This window comes from Lissotriton vulgaris, chromosome 4_1 (assembly GCF_964263255.1).
Source record: "Lissotriton vulgaris chromosome 4_1, aLisVul1.2, whole genome shotgun sequence".
NCBI classification, from domain to species: Eukaryota; Metazoa; Chordata; class Amphibia; order Caudata; family Salamandridae; genus Lissotriton; species Lissotriton vulgaris.
This window is the reverse complement of record NC_141691.1, coordinates 390663041-390687009: the sequence shown is the minus strand read 5'-3', so window position 1 is coordinate 390687009 and position 23969 is coordinate 390663041. Positions and strand designations below refer to the sequence as shown.

General features: G+C 45.3%; 1 protein-coding gene across 2 annotated transcripts in view; it reads left to right on the top strand.

Annotated features, from left to right (window-relative positions):
• Positions 1–23969, top strand: part of RPS6KA6 (ribosomal protein S6 kinase A6) — a 600906-nt gene that overhangs the window by 551305 nt on the left and 25632 nt on the right. For both annotated transcript variants that reach the window (XM_086918765.1, XM_086918766.1), the window contains one exon: positions 19111–19228. In XM_086918765.1, coding sequence (XP_086774891.1) covers positions 19111–19228 — 118 coding nt within the window. The remainder of the gene's footprint in view (positions 1–19110; positions 19229–23969) is intronic.

Genomic DNA, 23969 nt, shown 5'->3' with positions numbered 1-23969 from the left:
CAAACTAACACCTCTAGTACTCCTCAAGTGCACATACAAGATCACTACTTTACGTACAATTTAATTTATCCTCCTTCTCAAAATTCTTCTTAGTAGTGATCTGCTTGTATGCAGATTTAATTCTTAGTAACTGCAATCCCTCTTTAGAAAGTTGGTGTCTTTTGGTTTAAGAAATATACGGATCAATTTAATTTGTGGGGATGATGTGTAAATAGGCTTTCCTGTTTTCAGTTTCTATTTTTGGTAAATTCTGGTGGGGTTTTTTCAGTGATTTCAATACCCTAAAAACAGTTGTTATCAGTGGTTACACTTTTGCACGCCACTAAAAATAACAGAAAAAGTGTTTTTCCGGTGTTTATGAAACGTTTTGCTTTTAATATTGCTTGCTTTCTGCACTGATAGAACATGGTATATAGACAGTGTACGTATGGTGTATATGAGGTCCAAATAGATTTTTGTAAATTAAGCTTATTGTAGTACACCATACAATACTTCTTCAGTGAGTCTTTAGTCATGTGTGCTCGCTCTTTCCTTCCCATGTAAACTTTTGTGAAAGGCCCTCTCAACATTGGCACTTGAGACGTGGGCCATTCCACCACTTAACCTAGCCCCATTGAAGAGATGGTCTCAACGAGCCATACAAATCAATGCTCTAACCCTGGAGCACAATCTAAGAGCAGTCAATGGCAGGACTCGCTCTGACCCTATGGGAGCTTATACTTTCAACAGGATTAGTTCACTTTCCCGTATTGATTATATACTGTTAGACGTGGGTTTGTGGGCTGATCTCATTGATATGGAGGTTATCCCTAGGTCTGATAGCGATCACCACCCTCTCTCTATGCAATTTACACAAGCTACAGACACCACATCCATCGAGAGGGGTAGCACCACGATGCTGTCGTCTAGGGAGTTATTGCCTTCTAATTGCAACCGTCGCCTTAGATGGCACATGGTTACAAAGCAGGATCAGACACTGGAAAACCTCAGGGACCTAATGGAGCAGAGTATTCTAGACCTTGATCCCCTATCCAGCACCACCCTAATGGTCACACAGGATTCTAAGCTCACGAGTATATATCGGGAGACCACGGGAAAGATAGGGAAATTCTTCAGTATAAAAGATAACGGTGGTTGTAAAGCCCACCCCCCACAAGCAGTGAATCTGTGGTACTCTGCTCTATGTAGGGAAAAGAGACATGACTTATCATTAGCCCTTAGAGCAAAAGACCAGACCAAAATAATCCCAGCAAGAAAGATTTACTACAGGACCATAGACCAAGCGAAGCGCCTGTGGCAAGAAACGCACTGACAGGAGCTCAAATCTGCTGCTCAGTTTAAAGATTCAACCATATTCTGGGAACTCATTAACATTAGCACGAGGAAGGGAGCTGATACGATGCCCATCATATAACAGGTTGGCAATGGTTTGATCATTTCCATGGCTTGTATTATGGCGGGGTAGGGAACACACCCCTAGTTGCAGGGGACTCGGTTAGCCATCTCTGAGACCCCTAACCCTAGGGAATCTTTTGGGCTTAAGGAGGTGATATCAGCTATTGCAGCTATCGCGCCAGGCAAGGCAGCTGGTCCTGACAGCCTTCCAAGAGATTTACTACTCCACGATAAAAATCTTTGGGCCCTTTTCATCCTCCGGGTTTTTAACCTCATTGCGAGGGAACACCCAGTTCCGGACTCCTGGAAGGGCGCTGAGGTGGTGACCATCTACAAAAAGGGGGAGAGGGAGGATCATGCCAACTACAGACCGATTAGTTTAATCGATGTAGTGCAGAAAGTGGTTGGTAGGGTTCTCCTCACGAGATTGAGGTCATGGATAGATAAGGACGATGTCTTGTCACACTTCCAGGCAGGGTTTAGACAGGGGGTTGGCACGATGGACCAGGCCTTCAGATTTTTCGTGATTTACTGGAAGTCTATTAATTGAGAAAGGCAGCCTTTACTTGGCGTTTATTGATTTAAGACAGCCTTCGACCTGGTCCCTCGTGCCAAGCTCTGGCAGGTATTGTCTGACCTAGGCACTCCCCCTCTGATTTTGGATCTCATCGAATGTCTTCACGAGGGGAACTATGCCAGAATTAGGTGGGGCTGCTAGGGCCAATTGACCGAGAGGATAGCGGTTGAGAGAGGGGTTCACCAGGGTTGTGTTTTGGCCCCGACTTTGTTCTCCCTCTTTGTTAATGGGGCGGTAGACCATCTGAGGGAGGACCCAGCCGATGCCCCAACCCTGGCAGGGGAAAAATCGCCCACGCTACTTTTTGCAGATGATACCCTCTTGATCTCTAAAAGCCCGATGGGGTTACAAAAACTATAACCAAGCTAATGGCTCTGGCACCTTCGAAAAGATTCAGAAATACCATCAAGTTGAATGACTCTACTTTAGAATTAGTCGAAGCTTTCGACTATCTGGGTGTACGGGTCAACAACCTTTATGAAGTGGACCTCCCACCTGTGAAAAATGCTCCTAAATCACAAACGCGTGTCGGGCCATTTTAAGACACCAGCGTCTTTCCCACAGCCGACAAGTGGCTCCTGCCATCAAAGTCTATTGGGGAAAGGCCTTGCCTTCGTCTCTATACGGGGCGGAACTGTGGAGATTAGAGCACATCACGGACTTAGTGAGATCGGAGAATAAGTTCTTTAGAGACCTGGTCTCGCTCCCTCCATCGACTCCACTAGTCCCGCTCCGTCATGATTATGGGAGACATCCAATAAATGAAATAGCTAGGTTACGCCCCCTACTATTCTGGGTACGCCTCAGAAAGACCCCGGAACTGTGCAACTACGCCTCTGCCCTGATTGAACTAATCCGACTGGACACAGGCCGTAAGATAACTTGGTTATCTAAATTGAAACAGATGGTGTGGGATATCGGATTTTCAGAGGCTTGGGAGAGCCAGAACCCACCGCCAAAACAAGTAGGTAAGAAGGCTTATTGGGAGTGGGTTTCCACAGAAGCCTCTAGAAACCAGAAACACTGCACTTTGACGTAGAAGTTCCTAGACCACAAGTTTACCCCAAAACTGGAACCCTTTCTTGACTTTATCAAGTCTCCGAGAGATAGAGCACTATACTTGAAGCTTAGGTTTGGCACTCTCCCATTGAATGATTTCAGAGTAGGGTGGAGGCGCACGAAGGAGAATGACAACAGGTGTCCGGGTTGTGCCTCCCCTACGGAATCCATTGCCCATTTTATTTTTGCCTGCCCGGCGTACAGACAGGCGAGAAAAAAATGGTTGAAACCTGTATGTTCCAACCTGGGAGCCAAGAACTATAGGGAGGCACAGCGCATCTTATAATCAGAGACCTCCATTCCTAGTGTAATCTGTGGAACTGCCAAGTACTTGGGATGCGCCTGGCGGACCAGAACAAAGCTTCTCGGGGAGAATAAGCACAGACCTCGGAACTCTAGTAATAGTAATATTACTTTTCATCGCTGTGGCTCCCATTACTTTTATGAGTGTTTTTAACTTTGTACAGTCTCTTTTAAGGAATGTTTTTTATATTTTGTATTCTTGATACAAGCACGTATTTTACTCTTTTGTACTGGCTGTATGACAAAACTATATCTTTTTTTTCTTTTTATATTGGATGGTGTTTTTTTAACTGATTGTATAAACGTTTATGCTATTGTATATCGAATAAAGTCTTACAACAACAACACTTGAGACGGGCAATGCCAAAACAGCCAGTACACAGTTTAACTCTGGCCACTGACCGCTTTCCATGTTAATACTGGTGCACTTGAACAATGCGATTCTCATGGCAGGTTCTGCAACATTTGCATTGAGCTGGGCACTTATGCCCTCAGAGTTATTGAAGGGGTCAAAAATGAAGCAGCACTTTTGAAACCATGGAGGAAATTCCCCTTTACTGAAGGAATCTAGAACTTGTACAGAGTACCACAGTGAGATTTCATTGACTTCAAATGCAATTGGTGGTGACGGGACATTTCTATGCATCATTGCAAGCCATTTCTCATACATTGTAAAATAAACGTTCCTGAATTGCTCTTCAACATTGCTTTGCTTACCAAGTGGCAAGCACTCTAACATGGAATATGTTGCAGTGCCAAAGTCACTAAAGGTGTCGCCCAGCCTACTCTCAAGGAGATGTTTCACATCTACACCAATTACGCTGAACACTTGGCAGACACTGGTTTTTTCAGACTCTAGGGGGCATATTAGCAAGAATCTCGTTGAAATTATCGCTGTTCAAACGGCGATAATGGGCTTGCTAATATGCGTTTTAGAATTCCAATAGAAGCCTAGGTTAGATGTCTTGCACATCTAACCTGGGCTTCTATTGGAATTCTATTACGCATATTAGCAAGCCCATTATCACCGTTTTAGCAGCAGTTTCCTGCCGCTAAAACTGTGATAGTTTAAACGAGATTCTTTCTAATATGCCCCTAGTATTTTTATAATGTCCACTACAGCAGTTATGTTTTCCTGTAAAAATCTAATAATGCAGTAGAGTGTACTTTTTTTTTATCACTATCAATATGCGACCAAAGATCCTCACATTTCTTGCCTTTGGCATCATCACTCAGCAACAATTCTGTAAACGGTTGCCACATTGATAATATAGCATTCATAGCCCCTTGGACTGAGAACAATCAGATAGAGGACACAGTTGGGATGACTCTTTCTTTGATGTCACACAAAGCAAGAAATTATAAATATTTGCCTTTTAGTTCCTGTGCATAAGAAAACATTGTACGAGAGAATTGACTAAAAAGTAAAAGCATCCCTCATTAACTCTGAAGAATGTAAAGATACTTTCAGCATACCATCTAACAAGTGGCAAGGATCTCCTACTGGGAATCAGTTCAGCTTGGGTATCAATTTTGACAGGTCATCACACAACGTTTTCATTTACGTAGCTGAATCATTGCAAATACAATCAATTTTACTCCAATCTTTGTTGAACTTGGATAGAACCTTTTTTGCACAGCATTCCAAGTGGCACTGCGTTCCATGTTTTCCAAAAGTCTGATGACATGTTTTCACCACTATCCCGGATGCTTGGTGATAGCGCTCTTTATACAAATGCTTGTCACTATACCTGCATTGAATGTTTAAAGCCTTAGGTGTTGGCAATTCACCTACTATCAATACTGACCCACTAGAAACTGTGGGCTGATATATTAAGGGTTTTTACCCATTCTCTATGGGTAAATGTGATGACACATATTAGGAAAGATTCTTATGAAACCAGCCATTTTACCTATCAGTGAAAGAATCAAAAGCAGCCAAAATATCAAATATGATTTTGATATTTCCTGATGCTCAACAGTTTATAAAATAATTAAACAAGACCTAAAACATGCTTCTAAACTCTGCATCTTTAGACCAAAGACCTCAAAAACTGAAAAAAGCAATAGGAAGAAGAAACAATATTTTAGTGGCATCCCTAAACATAAAAATTTAAGCAGAATAATGTTGGCCCAGTCTTTCCAACTGCTAGCTTGTATAACAAAGTTACATTGTATTGACCCCTTCAGGAAGAAAAAGAATAACTCTTTCACTCTCTTTTTCCTTTCTTTGAATGGCATTTAGTTTGTGGTTGTGTAGGTGTTGTTTCAGTGTTTATATGTTTTCTCTGGTGAGGGCTATTTCTCTTTCAGTGAGGTTTTATCAGTTATTATAGGTTTAAACCTAAAACCCCACAGCCTATGTATAAATATTAGTCTGTATACCTGACAAGAGGTGGTACAGACATGTTGATTGATGCACTCCTTGAAATGGAAGTGGTTTTATGTAAAATTGAAAATGACACCAGAAAAATGTAGAACATTTAATATAAAAATAAGAACCAGAGTTGTTGATTTTTATAAGTGACAATTATTGATTACATGTTTAAAAAAACAGTTTAGGCCTTGGTGAAGTCCCTGTAAGGGATGGAATTGGATACTTAATAAAAAGAACTTTATGGAAAAATACACCGTCTAGAAATTAATTAAAAAACAAGATATGGAAAGTAATTGAAAACAAAAGAGTGACTACAGCTACATGCAATTCACATTGGAAACTTCAAAGTTCAAAGTGAACGAGGAAATTAGGTTGCCCTCCTAATATTCTGAAAGCAAGATCCTGTAAAACCTTCCGTTAGCAGGGAGAACCCCCTGACCCTAGCCAGGGAACCAGGCCCTTAAGGGTAGCACTTGGGGGTGAGGACTCAGTCACACAAAAGCCAGCAGCGGGTGACCAGGTCAGGTCCATCTGGGTCTGATCAGCTGGAAAGTAGGAAAGGTCTCTAGAAGCTAGTGTCCCTGCACCTCACACAGAAGGTCAGCTAAGTGACCTTTTGGAGAGACTTCTGTGGTCCTGGTTTCAAGGCAAGCAGGTCCGGTCTTCCTTATTCAGGCAGCAGGAAGTCCTTCTTTTGAATCTTCTCAGGTCCAGGAGAGTTCTGATCTTAAGTTCTGGGTATGGCAATTGTATACCATGTGCCAACCTGTGGGTGGACGACATCACTTTGTGGGCACCCTGAGTTTGGCTCCAGTTTGTCTAGTGAAGCGAAGAGCAGGCAGACCTGGTGTGAACGGCATCTGCTAGAGACAGTGTAGGCATCTTCAGAAGTCAGGAAGACCTGGGTACAGCTCTTAGGCTACCCTCGGAAGCTTAGGAAAGGGGCTAGGTACAACCATACAGGCCATCATGCTCAGGAGGAGAACGCCATTACCCACACGAAGGCCCTTTGTCTACGGTCTAGGAGAATATACATCACACCAAAGGAGAGCCATTAGCAGTAAGGTGACACTGACAGATAGGCACATTAGGCCTAGTCAGAAAACAATATGCCTCACCCGATAGGGGCGGTCGGTCTGTCCCCAACATGGAACTCTATTATTTGGCATCTCTGCTTCAGTGGGTGACGAAATGGCTTGCAGAACTTTAGCGGACACAGCGTCAATACCCTCCCCCCCATGGTCTCACTCCCAGATTTATCACCTCTTTCATCCAATGGCCCGGCCACATACCCCAACACCATCTTATTTAGCCTTTGCTCTTCGCTGTTACAAACGCAGCTTGTACCTCACCAAGAAACAGATCCCATGCGCACCAGCAGAACTCCCTTTTAGGGACCCCGAGACACAGAATGGTCACCCCCAATAGTGCACTTTCGCACTGGCACGCTGCTGGGATTCATACACTTGGTAACTCCTACACGGACGGCACTCTGACACCTTTTGACACTCTATCTCATGAATCTTATGTTGGCATGGGGACTTATGAATACTGAACCAGAAATGGATTTACTCCTTTAAAAACTACATGTGATGAGCAACGGAAGTCACATAATACATTGGCTGACGAGAGCTCTACTTTCACTTTGGCTGACGGGAGCTCTACTTTCACACACTCTACAGCCTTTGACTTCTCTCCTCAACTGGTGGGAGGAGGACAGGAGGTCTCCGTGGACTGATAACAATGGGACAAGCTCCTGGCCGCTCCTACCCAAATACCAAAGAACGCCAAATTCCGAATTATTCAGACCTACATCAATCACAAAGCATATTTATCACCAGACAAAAGGAACAATCATTTTCAACTAACTAGCTCAACTAAATTCGTAATTGACAGTATTCCACCGAATGTCTTCTCCCAATATATATGTGATCCAATCTGCCTAGTGCAGTTGAATAAAGTCTGTGTAATTTATAATACATTTCACAATGCAATGTATTTTAACTTGAAAATAAACATAATAAAACTAATCAACACAACAGTTTCATTTCTTATTGCTGTAGATAATTGTGGCAGTTGGACGAGTTACTTACCTTCGGTAACGATGTATCTGGTAGAGACTATTCTAGCCGCAGATTTCTTAACGTACAGACTCCTCCTCTTTGAGGATGTGCATGTTCAAGGGGACCATTGTTAGATTGATATTTTTCCACCTGCAGGTTCACACAGATTGCACCAGAGCTCTGTGCAACTCTAGCAGCCTGTGAGCATGATATGGACTCAGTGCACCTTTACTCTTTGTCACGAGAATCCTACTCTACCTTGGCTTCGTCAGCCATTCATATTCATGTCCAGGCGATCTTCTTTGTTTCACTGATTGAGGCAGCTTCACCTTGTATACTCCTTCCTACTGCTGAGAATTGTTGTAATCTCCTTTCTCTTTTCCCCTTACTGTTTCCTTCTTCCCTCTACTCTTGGTACCTTCCCCCCCTCCCCGCCTTACCCTGCGTTTGGAATGTTCCATGGGAGTTCACATTGGAATGTTGGTTTTGTGATCATCTGCGGAGAGTGGGTGACAGAATAAAGACGCTTAACTTACCTTGCTTCTGAACTTTTCATTTTACAACAAGAATGCTCAGCTTTGGGTAATGGACGGTAAAAACAGACTCTTTGGGAAGTGCCTCCGTTGCAGGGTAAAGTATGCCTACACAAATCAGTAGGACATCTTCCAACTCCACCTCTGCCTGCTTGTCTCCTGAGCACAACAAACAAGACTGCACTGCCTGTGGCCTGTTCCAACAAGAAAACTCTACAGACTCAATGCGACTGACGCCTAGCTCATAACATGGAGATGGCGGCAGCGGCATAATTCTCACCAGATTAGCAACATCAAGTCCATATCTGAGATGAGGGACAAGAGGATATTGCAACTGAGGGTGGGATCATCTTGTGCAATGTATTCGGAGTTGAATAAAAGAAAGGGGGCTTTAACGAGCACTCATTTCTCATCTACAGTGCGGGCTTACCTTCCAGTCGGAACTCATGACGTCCTTCTGGGCTGTCTTGGGAAGGTACCGACCTGGAGCACACCATGCGCATATATCCGCATTCATGCGCTACGTAATTGACGTATCATAGGTATAGATGGGAATTGAAGTCCTTCTTTCATGTGGGCGACCTGTGTATGACCCTAATAAAGTTTTTGGAAATGAAAGAAGTGTCTACGTGTTGAGACAAAGCCCCGGCAGTACTAGTGATGAAGTTAGTCTTCGAATAGTGCGTGGAAAAACGGATGTATTCTCACGAAAAAAACAAACAAACAGTTCGAGTAGGGAAACAAAATTTAAAAATTCTCTTTAGTTCTCACTATTGCCGGGGGAACATATCCATTGTGTCCCAGCACATTCACCTTTCTTTAAAAGCGGTAACATTCCTTTTATCATTTCTATCGACAATAGCATTTAACAAAGTGTATCCATATAGTGTTTCTGATTTGCAAATGGGAAAAACTTAAAGACATCAGGAATACATTCTTACATCCCACCTCACTAAACATAGCTGGTAATGAATTCCGTGATGACAAAAACCTGCTGGAATCCTGGCCGAATCTCTCACTAGAGAATCTCAAAGGAATCCTAAAATCTGTCAAATCTGGTTCCCCTAGGGACCCCATCCCTATTAAAATTATTAAACAATTGGATGAGCAGTCCCTGAATATCATTGCCAACCTTTTAAATTTGTCCCTCGACCTCGCCACTGTCCCGGCCTTATGGAAGCACGCCATGGTGACACCCCTCTTGAAAAAGCCAAATGCAAACCCAGAAACACTGGCCAACTATAGGCCTATATCTCTGCTTCCTGCTTTCTCTAAGTGCCTCGAGAGACACGTACACTCCACGCTAGCCACTTTTGCAGAAGAAAACTGTTTACTCCACCCTTCGCAATCTGGTTTCAGGGCTGGGTTCTCGACGGAGACCGCCCTGTTAGGTGTCACTGAAAATATCCGACAACTCCTTGACCAAGGCCAAACGGTAGCACTTGTGCTATTGGATCTAAGTGCGGCGTTCGATACCATCTCCCACGAAACGCTCCTTAGAGAACTACACACAAATGGCATAAGAGGAAAGGCTCTGGAATGGATTAAATCCTTTCTGGCTAACAGAACCTTTCAGATCGCATCAGCACAGGCCGAGTCAGACTCCTTACCTGCAGCTCATGGAGTGCCACAGGGGTCCATCCTGAGCCCTCTGTTTTTTAATATTTATCTCAAACCATTGGTAGAACTTGTTGAGAAGCTAGGGCTAACGCTCATGAACTACGCCGATGACACCCAAATCATTTTTTCCCTGTCTAACTCTTGTCCCCACTCCCCGTCGCTACTCAAGGAAGGACTACTAAAAATACTGAACTGGATGACAGCAAACCAGTTAAAACTGAACGGGGACAAGACGGAAATTCTGATTTTGGGAAAAGACAAAGAACTCTGGAACCCCGCGCATTGGCCAGAACAGATGGGCATCCTTCCTACCCCGGTGTCCCATGCTCGTAATCTGGGTTTTGTACTAGACAACGCCTTATCCATGGATAAGCAGGCCAGCAAAGTTACTGGATTGTGCCTCACCATAACCAGATGGTTGAGGAAAATCCTGTGGATGTTGCCTTTGTCAACACAGAAGACCGTAGTCAATGCCCTTATCACATCAAGGCTTGACTACGGCAACATCCTATACTTAGGCGCAAATAAATCTGTCATTGGACGCCTGCAAGTGGCACAAAACGCCGCGGTCAGACTCCTGTGCAAGATTCCCAGGAACGCTGGAGTCTCGAACCACCGCCGGGACCTTCATTGGCTCAGGATAGAGAACAGAGTTCGCTTCAAGGCCTTGAACTACATGTTCAAAATAAAAACTGGAGGAGCCCCAAAATACCTCCAATCCCTTGCTTGCCTCTACACACCAAAGAGAAACCTCCGGTCCCAGACAGCAGCATGGTTCTGTATACCAAGGTTCAAACGTGCAAGATCAGGGGGCAGATCCTTTGCCTATCTTGGACCGTCCCTGTGGAACTCGCTTCCTCCAAACATTCGGAAGGAAGATAACTACCATAGTTTCAGAAAGCTTGTAAAGACCTGGCTGTACGAACAATAACCACTCAAATCCTCCCTCCGTTTTTGTCTTTTCGTTCTAGCTGTGTCTAGGCGCCGGGAAACCCTTCTTGGGTAGCTGTCGCGCCCTACAAATTGACAAAATAAATAATAAATAAATACACAAGAGAGGTCATGCCGTGTTTCAGTTTCAGTTCACATGTAGATGTGGGTTCACTGTCCGATGGCAGGACTTGCACATATGACATGGGCACCGAACAAACTGAAACAGGTGAGGTGGGGTTTTTCTCTCCTACCAGTGAGGTAAGTGAGAGCTTATACTCTACCTATCAGAGAGTACATGTGCAATCTCTGCATGCACTAGAGTACAACAGAAGAACCCTCTTATATTTGATTACTGTGTGAATTATAACCAAACTTATATACAACATTTTGGTTGTTTGTCTCTCTATGTGTCTGTTTGTATGTTCCCGCCCACTTTTATCTTGGGGTACTCCAAAAAGCGAGGAGAATGATGATACACACAATACCCAGGTGAAAACAATTTGTTTTATTTCTTCACTAGCACCTTGAGCAGTAGCGATAATGGTCCTGATGAAGCAGCAGGATACCTCTTGTGATCCACATAGTCTACAGAAACATGTCGACCTCACAAACTAAGTAGTAGTTATTTGTTAAAACTACTACATTGTCGCTTCTTTTTATTACCTTGGGAGTTAAGAGGTGCTTCATTAAAATGGTCTTTTCCCTATTTACTATCCAATTTTAGTCACATTTAGCACTTTTTCACTTTACTATATTCTTTGCACTGCTCTACAGTTGTCAATTTACACCTAGATACACCACAGTTCACACTGGGCCTTTTTGGTCAGATAGGTTGTACACACCTTTCCTATCCTCAGTGGGTAGAAAAACAACTCTTACCTTCTTGGTGTGAAGCATTCCCAGATGATGAACAGGGCGGTATTGATCGACAACTGATGGGTATATTTTTCCCACGGAGAAGGAATACCCATTGTCTTATCACTTAGACACAATATAAGTTTATCATTTTTCTGTATTGTCCAGCTTTTGCTATCAGACACGTAGTTAGTTCACACTGCTTTAGCCACAGTAGACCCCCAACATCTTCATCTTCTCAAAGAGGAGGTAAAAGCACTCTTGTTGAAAGGCGCCCCAGAGCCTGTTCCAAACACTCACCATGGCAAAGCTCTATATTCCCTCTGCTTTCTGATACCCTAAAAGGATGTGGCGTTCAGGCCGATACTAGACCTACAGCCCCTCAATCGTTATATTCTGTCAGAACACTTTCGCATGGTGACAATACAGGACTTCAGGAAGACAACTTAATGGCAGCACTCGACCTGGAGGATGCATACTTTCATATACCAATTCATGTCTAGCACTTGTGGCGGCCCATCTGAGAAGACGCAACATTCATGTCTTTCCATATCTGGACAATTGGATGATAAAGAGTCCAGGCATACAGAAATGCCTGCAGGACACACAGACTACCATCAATCTGTTACATAAATTGGGTTTCACAATCGGTCACCAAATCCCAAGTAAAACCTACCCAGATATAGCCCTAGTGCGCTATACAAGTATCAATGTACATTTATCTGGGAGCGATCCCCATTTCTGTCTCAGCCAAACATACCCCAATGCATAGAGGATTCTCAATCTTTAGAACCAATTGGCTGATTTTCAGCCACATCATCGCAACCAGTCAGAACAGTGATGGGCCTTCTGGGCATGAAGGCATCTTTTATAGCAATTGTTCCACATGCCAGGTTGCGCATGCGCCCCTTACAGGAGTGTCTAGCATTCACTGGTGTCAGATTTCACATATTTTACATTGCAAATACAAGTATGTACATATATTTTATTCTTGCACATATAATGCTTAATTTTTCAATGTGTACATAAGCACCATCCTCACTTGTCATTATGTGAGGGAGGGGAGGGTTGGAGAGGAGAGTGATTTATCAATTGTTCCTTTGAACATGTGCATTCTTAAAGAGGAGTCTCATCTTCACATCAGCAATAAAGGACTTCTTCGAGGAAAACAAGTAAAAGGCAGGAGTGTGCATTGCATGTGAATCTGCAGCACTTCACGCTACAAATAGATTTTTACAAGGTAAGCAGCATGCTACTTCTTTAGTTGTTCTCAAGCGGAATGTTAACACTTAGTGAATGTAATAAGGTATACATACGGAAGTCCTGCTTTGCCGCATTGAAAAACGACTTTGGAGATTTTTCACTGCCAGGACAGTTACACAACTCGAAAATATACATGTGCTATTTTTTTTAAATAACATGCATCCTGCTCTGTGAGAATTTAGGGCCTACCCAGGGGTGAGTTATAAATATTAAAAATGAATGTTTAGTGTTGGCATAAGCTTTATTTTGCCAGGCCATAATGGCAGTTTTAAAACTGCACTACAGGCTGCAGTGTGTCGCGCTTTACCCCTGGAAGAATAACTCTGGAGTCGGAGTGTTGGTAGGTACGTCTTGCTTTATTGCCAGCCAGCAACTAACTGGCTCACAAACTAGAACTCTTTCCTGTTCCTATTTCCGGTCGAGTTGCCTGTCCTGTCTGAACCCAGGGTCAGGCACTACGACACTACATCTCCCCCGTTTGTACAGAGTCTCTCATACCTCACATTTCTTCGACTAGGCGTCGGGGTCTCCTCGTCATGCGCCTGGGGCGGCTCTCTCGTTCTGTCGCTCGACTGCGGTGAGAATCGGTGTTAGCAGCAGTTCGCGGAGGGCTGTGGTTATCCTGGTCCGCATTGTCACTCTGACTTGGTGACTCACTGGAGGCTTGACTCGAGGAGGCTCTCTGGTGATTGTGTGCGCTGCACCTTTTGAAATATGATATATTTCGTGTTATTTGCTTGTTGTCAGCTTTTGCGGTGACCATTGTCCCTTTTCTCTTGCTGACCTGCAGGGGAACGTCCAGATATCGACTGTCTGCTTTTGCTCGTCGATCCTTTCGGACTATCACCCAGTCTCCTTCTTGTATCTTGGAGTCTTTGGCGTGTCTGCGCCGATCGGCGTATGTCTTCATTTTGAGTTTATTTTCACGATCTATGTTGACTAGAGTTGTGTGGTCAACAGTGATTGCTCGAGGTTGCGAGGTGGTGCTTGTCGTGGGCAGCCGGGTACGGGGGGTTCTCCCCAACATAAGGGTGGCCGGGCACTGATTCGTGGTGTTATGTGGAGTGGTTCGGTATGCCCTTAGTACTTCATTCAAGGTTTGTTGTATGTCTCGGTGTGTTAATTCAGCTTGCTGGATCGCCCTTTTTAGGGTCCCCATGAATCGCTCCACCATGCCATTGGCTTGAGGCCATAGGGGGGTAATCTTTTGGTGCTTGAAGTTAAGGTGCGTCGCAAAGTCTGTAAAGTCTTGACTATTGAATGGGGGACCATTATCTGATTTGACTCGGAGGGGAATGCCCCATGCAGCAAAGATTTCATCCAGGATTGGAATGAGTGCCGTGGCTCTTGTCGATGATATCAGGTGTGCGAACGGGAATCTCGAGTACTCGTCCATTATGACTACAATGTATTGTCCTGATTGTAACGGTCCAAAGAAGTCGACTGCGACTTGCTGCCAAACTCCATCTGGTAGCTCGGACATGTGGAGAGGAGCTGGGGGTTCATCTTTGCTGACGAGTTGACAGGTCATGCAGTCTCTTAGTGTTGTCTCCACCATCTGGTCCATTGTGGGGAACCACACCCGTTCCCTCAACGCTTTCTTGGTGGCATTTATCCCTCGGTGGCCTTCATGTGCCAGGTTAATGACTCCTTGGCGTAGCTTGTGTGGGATCACGATCCTTCCCCCTCGCAGAAGAAGACCAGAGTCGCTGATAGAAAGTTCGTCATGAACCCGCTGGAATCGAGCTAGGTCGTGGAGGAGTTGATCTGACTCTTGCGACGTGCTTTTCAGGTGACGCCAGGAGTTGGAGCGGACCCGGGTCATGACAGCCTGGAGCAGAGGGTCACTGGCGGAAGCATCTTGGATGGCTGCAAGAGGAACAGTGGGTGGACATGCTGCATCGACGACAAAGTGGATGTAGTCATCAGCTACTGAGTGGGCTGGGGCCATGGTGTCCAGCGGATGGCGAGACATGAAGTCAGCCGGATTTTCGGCTTTACCAGGTTTGTGGATAATTGAATAGATGTAATCTTGGAGACGCAGTCCCCAGCGTTCGATGCGAGGTGGCATCTTGGCGTTTGGGTTTCCGAAAATCGTGATGAGAGCCTGATGATCCGTGATAATCGTAAAGTGCTTTCCATAGATGAATAAGTGGAAGTGTTCGCACTCAAGGTTGTAAGGAACCGACCCAGGCACTTGAGGGGTTTCCGTGACATCCATGTGAAGATGCGGACCGCTGCTGGCTCCAGTTTGGGTCTTTGCTTCATGCTGTGGTATTCCAACACACAAATGTAGTTGAGTGAGGCGCCTGAGTCTAGCACAAATTTTGCCGGGTGGTCACCGATCAGGATATCGAGCTTGGGGTATCGTTTCAGGCGATCTGGATCCGAGACCATGCAGATGAATTCATCGCTGTCTTGTGACGTGTGTGTGTGCGAGGAGGAGTCACTGGAAGTGGGCCTGTGCGACCTGTGCGAACTCACGGTTTGGTGTCGTGAGTGATGAGAACTCGCAGATCGATCTCTGGCGTGGTATGGACTCACTGAGTGACAGCTGGACCTCGATGAGCTGGATGAGCGGTCTTCTTGTCCTCTTATGGCGTGGGCGTGGTGCCTGGTGCCACGGCGCAGGGGCGATGATTTCCGTGTGGATTTTCGGGCTTGGCACGCCACTTCGAAATGGTTGTCTCTCCCGCAGCGGTGACATCGTTGTCCGATGGCCGTGCATTGTCCTGAGTGCGGATATTCTTGACCACACCTGTAGCATGCGGGTGATGATTTTGATGGCTTGTCTTGTCTTGAGTCTCGGCGGGATGAGGATTTCCGGGAGTAGTGTTTGGGCTTGTGGGAGTCGCGAGAGCTCGTATCAGGCCTGGATGTTTTGTGTGCTTGTATCTGGAGAGCGTGCTCTTTCCGGTCCAGTTTGAGAGTGCCCATGCGCTTGGCGTAATTCTCTGCCTGGTCATTGATTCTGGTCAGTTCTTCGATCTTCTCCAGAGAGTATGGTTTCTTCAGGAGTCTTCGGCGCAGCGATTCTGATGTGCATCCATCAATGATGCGGAGGCGTAATGCGTCTTCCGCTTTGAAGTTGTCGAATTCGCAGTGTTTTGCCATCTTTTTGATGCAAATGATGAAGTCGCTCATGCACTCGTCTGCCTCTTGGGTTACTTGAAAGAACACGTGTCGCTCGTAGTCGACATTGCGTTTGTGGAGGAATCGCCTGTCAAGAATTCCTTTGACGTCTTCATAGGTTGCGGTCGCTGCGTTGGGTAGGTCCTTGATGAATTGTGCTATGTCTTGGCCTATGAGGTTTCTTAGGGCCACCAGTTTTTGTTTGGGGTCTTGTACTGCCGAGCCAACCATGTAGTCCTCAAAGTCTTCACTCCAGTTTTTCCAGGCAGGTCCCATGGTGTTGCCTGGTGTTAGTGTCAGTGGTTGCGGTTGTCGCATAAACGACGCTCCTATGGGTCCATGGGGCGTCGTGGTTGTGGCGGCTTGAGGTGCTGGGTCAGCTGTGGCGTTTCCATCAGTCGTGCTGCTGGTGGGCAGGAGAGACATCACGTCTTTGTAATGGCTTTCTATTGGTTGAAGATTATTAATGTCTTTAGGTTTTCAGCAGGTTTCTGTTGTATGTTGCTGACTATTTGATGTGGTGCGTGATTTCCTTAATTTGTGCCTTCCCACTTTTTATTGTAGGGGTGCTTGTGTCTTCCCACTCATTAGTGTAGAGATCTGGTAATTTTAGGTATGTTCTTGGCGCTTTCCCGCTTGTTTCTGCAGGCTTTCGACTATTTGCAGGGTTTTTTTGCCTGGTTTAAAGATGGCCGCCGTCGTTGCTTCGTGGGTTACCCAATGACCGGCGCCTGACCTAGTAATGGCCGCCGTGTGGGACGCTACCACTCGGGTCTGGGCTTCACCACTTTGCCTTTCACTCGCTTTCACTCGGCCTCTTCAGGACTCACCCCAGCGTTCTGCCGCTCTCGTCGATGTATTTTGCCTCAGAGTTGGGTTTGCTGCGTCTTCAGCGACGCGCTCGCTCGAGTATGTGTACCGCCGCGTGGCCACGCGCGTCATGCGCCTCTTGTGCACGCTCGGTTCTCGCTTCGGTGCCGTGTGTGTTGACGGCTGCTGTTCTTTTGGCTCCTGCAGTCTCAGCGCCGATTTTGAATTTTCGCGCTTCTTTCGCGCTCTCGCACGGCGATGGCTGCGGACTCCCTGGTCGGGCCGGCTGCTTCCGGCGGGGTAGCGGGACTGTGTGGGAATATTTGCATCCCACCCTCGTCGCCAGTGTCGCGCTTTACCCCTGGAAGAATGACTCTGGAGTCGGAGTGTTGGTAGGTATGTCTTGCTTTATTGCCTGCCAGCAACTAACTGGCTCACAAACTAGAACTCTTTCCTGTTCCTATTTCCGGTCAAGTTGCCTGTCCTGTCTGAACCCAGGGTCAGGCACTACGACACTACACAGTGGTAGGCCTGAGACATGTTCTATTGTGCTACTTTATTTGGTGGCACAATGAGTGCTGCAGCTTTACAATGTTTTGAGAAAGAGCATAAGCACTTTACCCCTGGTTAGCATGAGTCAAGTGCGCAGAGTCCTAATGCCAACAAAGCCGGGTTCCGCAAAATATTAAGGTCCTGAAGACAGAAATATGGGTGAATTACGAGCAAAACATGGTCGTTTCCAACATGTATCATGCACTACACCTAGTAAATTCTAGTTGGCTACATAGTATGGTATTATGTTACCTGAATTCATAACTTCCAGTCTTTTGGCCAAATTCACAGCATTTGCAGTGCACACTATTTGGAAGGATGTAAGACTACTCTCGCAGTAAAAAAATTAGGGTTCCTAGAACATTATTTTTACCGTTATTTTTCATGATTATCAAACTAATAATTTAGCTTTTTTCAATGTTAGTTTTTATTGTATTTTAGTGCTCTACAGATGGAGAGCACTGTTGACGATTAAAAAAATGCCTTGTTTTTGTTTTTTTGTAACACAATTCACATATTCCTTACCCTTAAATTTACTTTTCTGATATTGGTATGCCTATTTTATTCCTCTCCCCACGCTTTTGTCCTGATTTTTTTTTTATATGATGTTTTTGGGTTGATTTGATCTCGTCACCATGTTCAGAAGGTGGGCTAGTTAAAGTAGAAAATCTGACGCGATTACAGAATTGCCACATCGATGAGTTTAAAATTAGACTGCTTGGGGTGGGGGTTGTATATTTGTTCAGTAGTCTGCAGAAGTGGGTGGACACCAGCACCCTCGTACTATTTCCCTGTAGTTGTTGAATTTGCATACTCTGCAAAGTTGTATGCAGTTCTTGGTGTGCGTGGGATAATTTTCATTAGGCAGTAAGGTCCTTGTCGCTCGCATCGCTTTATGCAGAATATTTCGCTGCAGGTTTTACCTTTTATGAAGCTTATCTCTGCACAATGGCAACAGTTTGCGAATTGTTTTACTGCACATTTATCGTTTGCATGTTATTTACACACCATGGTAAGGCATTTACTGTGTTTTTGATAGTTTGAACAATAATGTTGTTACTATTAAATGTGTGTAACATAAATTGTCAGGAAAATAAACGATTTTCGTGCTTATGTGGCACAGTTTTCAATAGCTCTTCAATGAAAGTTGAAGCTAAAAACACTTTGCTCTTCAACATGTAAATGGACCCCCTTTAGTGCCTTATACATCTGATGAATTCGATGATTTGTTTCATGAGGCTTAATGAATTATTCTCAACCTGTGTATAAAATCATACTTTATAATAGCTAGTGTACATAAAGGTGACTTTCATAACTTATTTACATGTTTTCTCACATGTAAAAGCAGTTATGGACAGTTTAGGTCCCTACATGCTATACATACAATATCCTGGGAGGGATGTGGTCCAGAAAATCAATTGAAGATTTTATAACCAAGAAACTTGAATTTAAATTGCAGCCTACTCACTTGTCTAAAGTGTGCCACCCTGAACAAATCACGTTGTACTTTTGCCTCACTTCCCTTACCTACCCAAATATTTAAATATGTAACTTTTTCTGCTTTAATTTCAGTGGCGATGTTATTTTTTTTGTTCTTGTTTACTATTTCATGAATTTATTTGTTTATTCTTTTCTCAGGTACACACCTTTTGCAAACGGACCCAATGATACACCCGAAGAAATCCTCATTCGAATAGGAAGTGGAAACTTCTCTTTGAGTGGCGGCAATTGGGACACAGTTTCTGATGCAGCAAAGGTGTAAATATGTTCAATTGTCTCCATTCTGTGATTCCAACTTATAGGTCTTAGAATGTACATGGAAACTGTCAGTTTATATTTCTAAATATATATTTTTAGCCATTACCTGACATGACCTTTAGTCCATCAGGAAGACACGCACCCATTAAATTTTTTATGGAGGTCACTTGTTGTTGTTCATGTATAATCTGTATTTTGTGAGTGTGTTAGTGTGTTAGTGTAGGACTCACTTGTGCACTACAGATTACTAGGCTGGAAATGTACAATAGAGAAACCCCGTACAAGCATGTTTTGGCTTACAATTTATACTCTTTCATCAATTGGAGGTCAAAAGCTAGGTATGATAGAGCAGCAAAGCCAGTAGGTGGACATGAAGTGTTGCACAAATGCTTTAATTTTCTGAATACACCTGTTTCCTTCTAGAGTTTGAAGTCTTGTTTATTAAACATATGGGAGAGAGAGTTAGGTAAATTTAGACTGGAATTATTGCCTCAGGAAGTCTCTTGAGAGGTAAACTGAGAATTTTGTTCAGGTCGAATGTAAGTGATCCTACCTGACCATATTGTGCAGTCTGGTTTGAGAAACAACATGTATGAGCTACATCTAGTCAACGATAAGCAAATGAACACACTGCCTATAGTGGATATAATTTTTTTTACTATTATCATAAACAATCCTGTTCAGGTGCCCAAATAGGCTACTCTATTACCGGTTGCTTTGCAAGGCATATCCGTCTCTTTTATTGTATCGGTTAAGATGGGTGTATTTGTGCGCTCAAGTGGGAACTTGAACCCTCTCAAAACATCAGCCCTGTCGTATCGAATATAAATTGGGCAAGAGTAGAAGAACGTTATGTCGGTAAATCATCTGTTTATGGTTGTGCCACTGATGATATCCTCACAAAAAAGTGTGTGATCTAGATGTTCTCATAAAAAGAAATGCTTAATATTGTTCCCACTCTGAGCCAGCACATTGATTCATCAGCTTAGCGATTGGTGTAGCAAGACAAATCTCTGTGACATATCCTCAACAAATTTGCCTGTGGTGCTTAGGGTTGAGCCACATATCTAAGGCCTGAAGGGACTGTGCATCAAGGAACCCGAAGGCCCTATGAGACCAGGCGCGAAAAACGACACCGTCGAGCACCGGAAGAATCCATGACGAGACCGGTTCAAGTTGAAAGTGCGGTTCTGTTCGAGATTCAAAAGTTGCTGGAGTCATTCCAGGGGTCGATTTTCCTCTAGATCCAAATCCTTCCTTCCACTCACACTCCTATGAGAATGCATGGGATTGGCATCATATATCTTGATATCTCTCCCGAAGTCATTTGATTTTGAAGCTGATGCCTTAAATTGTTCCGGCACAACCAGAGTTTCCGGGGATGTATGTCACTCCTAATCAGATCAAAGAGTTTCGCAAGACCATGCTCTGACACTTTAGATTCTTAAACACTCCCTCTGGCGCATATGGTGCAGCATGGAGCTGAGAGTTTCTCCACCTGGGTTACTACCAATGGGTTTACGCTTGGATCCAGCTGGTTCCTCAAATCCCATAATGGGGCCACCTCCGGTTTCACTCAAGTCCCAGTGCACCAATGTCAACTTTGTTTTCAGAAGACAAAGCCCCAATTGTTCTCTCCAAATTGAGTCAGTGCCGGTTGAACCTCGATCAAAGTCACACCCTGCCCACCGTAGAGGCTCCATTTCATCTACTTGTTCTGCCTCGACGATGACCACAGCACACCCTGCATTCTATATTCAGTACAGATTTGAATAATGATTACGACACGGGTGATCAGATTGGCCAACCTTATCATGATGAGTAGTGGTATGATGACCTGCAGGAGGCTAGCGGCCTTGAAACAACCACAATCCCCCCAAACCCCCCCCCCCCCCCCGCCCCCCCCCCCCCCCCGAGTTAGGTCTCCTCTCACTCCCTGGCCCTGCCACTGAGGAAAGGGTTTCCTACACCATGGTTATGCGTAGGGCAGCCGAAGTCCTTGACCTCCAGCTTACCACCTTGGAGGTCAAGACCAATGTACTTATGAAGGTTCTTCAGCAGTGCTCAGGTCAGTCCTGAAGCTGCTCTCATGCAAGATCAGGATTGGCCGCAGGGCAGGCTGGGAGCCTGTGTCTGAAGAAGAAGAGCGCGACACAAGACGCAACCGGCTGTAAGTACGTTTTAAAGGAAATGATTCTTTTTTATTTTGCCCCCTCCCTTCATGACCCCTATACAGAGGCTGACACTTGACTCTATACAAACGTATCTCCCTTGCCTCCGGATTTTATTTTTTTACCCCAGTCAGGGTAAGGGGGATACACTTCTAAAATAACCCCTACTCACCCCCATGGTAGCACCGCACGAGCAGACAGGCTTATCTCACAGGCAGTACATAAAGCATTTGTGCATGCATACAGTAATACAATGAAAACACTACAAATGAACACACCAGCTTAGAAAAATAAGTACTCTTCATCTAACCCTCAGCAAGACCAAAATGCCAAAAATCTACAATATAGTAATACAAATATGATTTTCAAACTGTAGTAATAGTTCAGTTCCAAGCAAATTGCAGATGCAAATCTTTTCACACAAAGTACCTCGGATGCGTCATGCACACAAATAAAAAGGGTCACAGGGAAGGTAATGCGTCGGTTCCTTACTCCAGGGGAGTTGAAGCGTCGGTTCCTTACTGCTGCGCAAAAGCGGTGATGTGTCCGTTCCTTACCGGAGAGGAGGTGATGCATCTGTTTCTTACTGCGTGGGGAAGTGATGCGTTGGTTCCTTACTTCATCCCCCAACGATGCGACAGACCTGGCGCTTCTATGCGATGCGACGATCTGGGATGATGCTTGGTACTTGCAGCGACACAGCAGGGCCTGCGTCGGAATTGGAGTGGTGATCTCGGACTTCGGAGATTGGTGCACTCTGCGGCATGCAGTGATTTCAGGAGCCACGGGCAGGCCCAGCATCTGTTTCTTCGACGATGCGTCAGAATCAGGTATGGTTGCATTGCACTTCTCGTAGTTGCATTGTTTTTCCAGGTCCCAACAGCCAGACCAACCTCCAGAGGCCACAAACAGCTACAGGCACCTCCTGGCAAATCATAACTCCCAGCAAGGGAGTTTATGTGAGCTGTGGGTGAAGTCTTTGTGACCCTGAGACTTCAGAACAGGAGGCAAGCTCTACTTCAAGTCTTGGAGTTCTTCCTCAAGCAGGGGATACAGCACACAACAAAGTTATTGTTCTTTCCTTTGCAGAAACAGCCACTGCAGGCCAACCCCTGACAGCACACAGGAAAGGGGCAGTACTTCTCCTCAGTTTCTCCAGCTCTTCCCCTTGGCAAAGGTTCCTCTTGATTCCCAGAAGTGATCTAAAAGTCTGGGGTCTGGGCCTCTCTTTTTAAAATAAAACATCACTAGTTCTCTGGAGGCTGAGTGTGTCTGTGCTCAGCCAAAACCAGTTCTGTCCTCTCTGGTTCAGCTGCTCATCAGGAGGTGGGGACAGCATTGTCTAAGGCAAACCAGGCCCATTCAGGTATGAAAGAAATCCCCCCTCACCCAAGTGGCTGTCCGAACAGAATGCACATGCCCAGCCCCTTCCACTCCAAAACCAGACAGTAAATACACAAAACCAGCAGAGGCACACAGGATGGCTAAACAAGAAAATATCTACTTTCTAAAAGTTGCAAAATGAATGTAAAAAAAAAGAATGTAAAAATCACCTTTACTAACAGATTCATCTTTAGATTCTGAGTTCAGGCATACTAAACTGTATTTGAGCAAATTCCCCATTCTACCCTATGGGGACAGATAACCTTGCAACAGTGAAAAACGAAATTAGCAGTATTTCACTATCAGGACAGGCCACACACATAAGGGCATGTCCTACCTTTCACATACACTGCACCCTGCCCACAGGGGTACCTTGGGCCTACCATAGGGGTGACTCACATGTAAGAAAAGGGAAGGTTAGGGCCTGGCAAGTGGCTGCACTTGCCAGGTTGACATGGCAGTACTAGTCTGCACATTACTGCTTTTTTATTCAGCAGATTTTAGGATACAACACAATCTGTTATTGTACCTTACTTTATTAATTGTATTTTATTTAAATCACCTTCAAATACCATCATTTTTCGAGGGCGTGGATTGGACGCCGATCGGGATGGCGGCGTGAGCTTGCAGCTCCGCGCAGGGTCCCGCTATTTCTCCTGTAAACTACACCCGGGGTGACCCCTGATCGGCGCAACTTGTCTGCGAGGTATTGGTGTACCATCGGAGAGCAGCTGAGAGCTCTTGGGGGACCGCATGTACCGCCGAGACCCTACAGAAGAAGCCTGAGGTGTTGCCCGGAGTGAGAAGAAAATGGCGGCGGAGTGGGACGGTGGTCTCTGAGCCGGAGCTGGGGTGGACTGGCATCCGACTGCGGGGTGACCCGCCTTCAGCGTGACTGGCGTTACGGGGGCGCGCCCACACGGACCTGTGGGGTGAAGCTGGGGGTCTGGAGGTCAGTGTTGGACTGGTGTACAGTTTGTACGCACCCGTTTATACCTCCCCCCTCTACCCCCCCGTCCCGGCCCTGGGGACAGTGGAGCGGGCGGCCCTGGCACTCCTGGTTCTTTGAGTTGCCGGCACGGCAGAGGTGCTCCCCCACGATAATTGTTGGTGCGCACGTTCCCCGGGCAGAGGATATCGGGATTTGGAGAAGACCGGGAGTGCCCGTGTGACGACGCCAGAGGC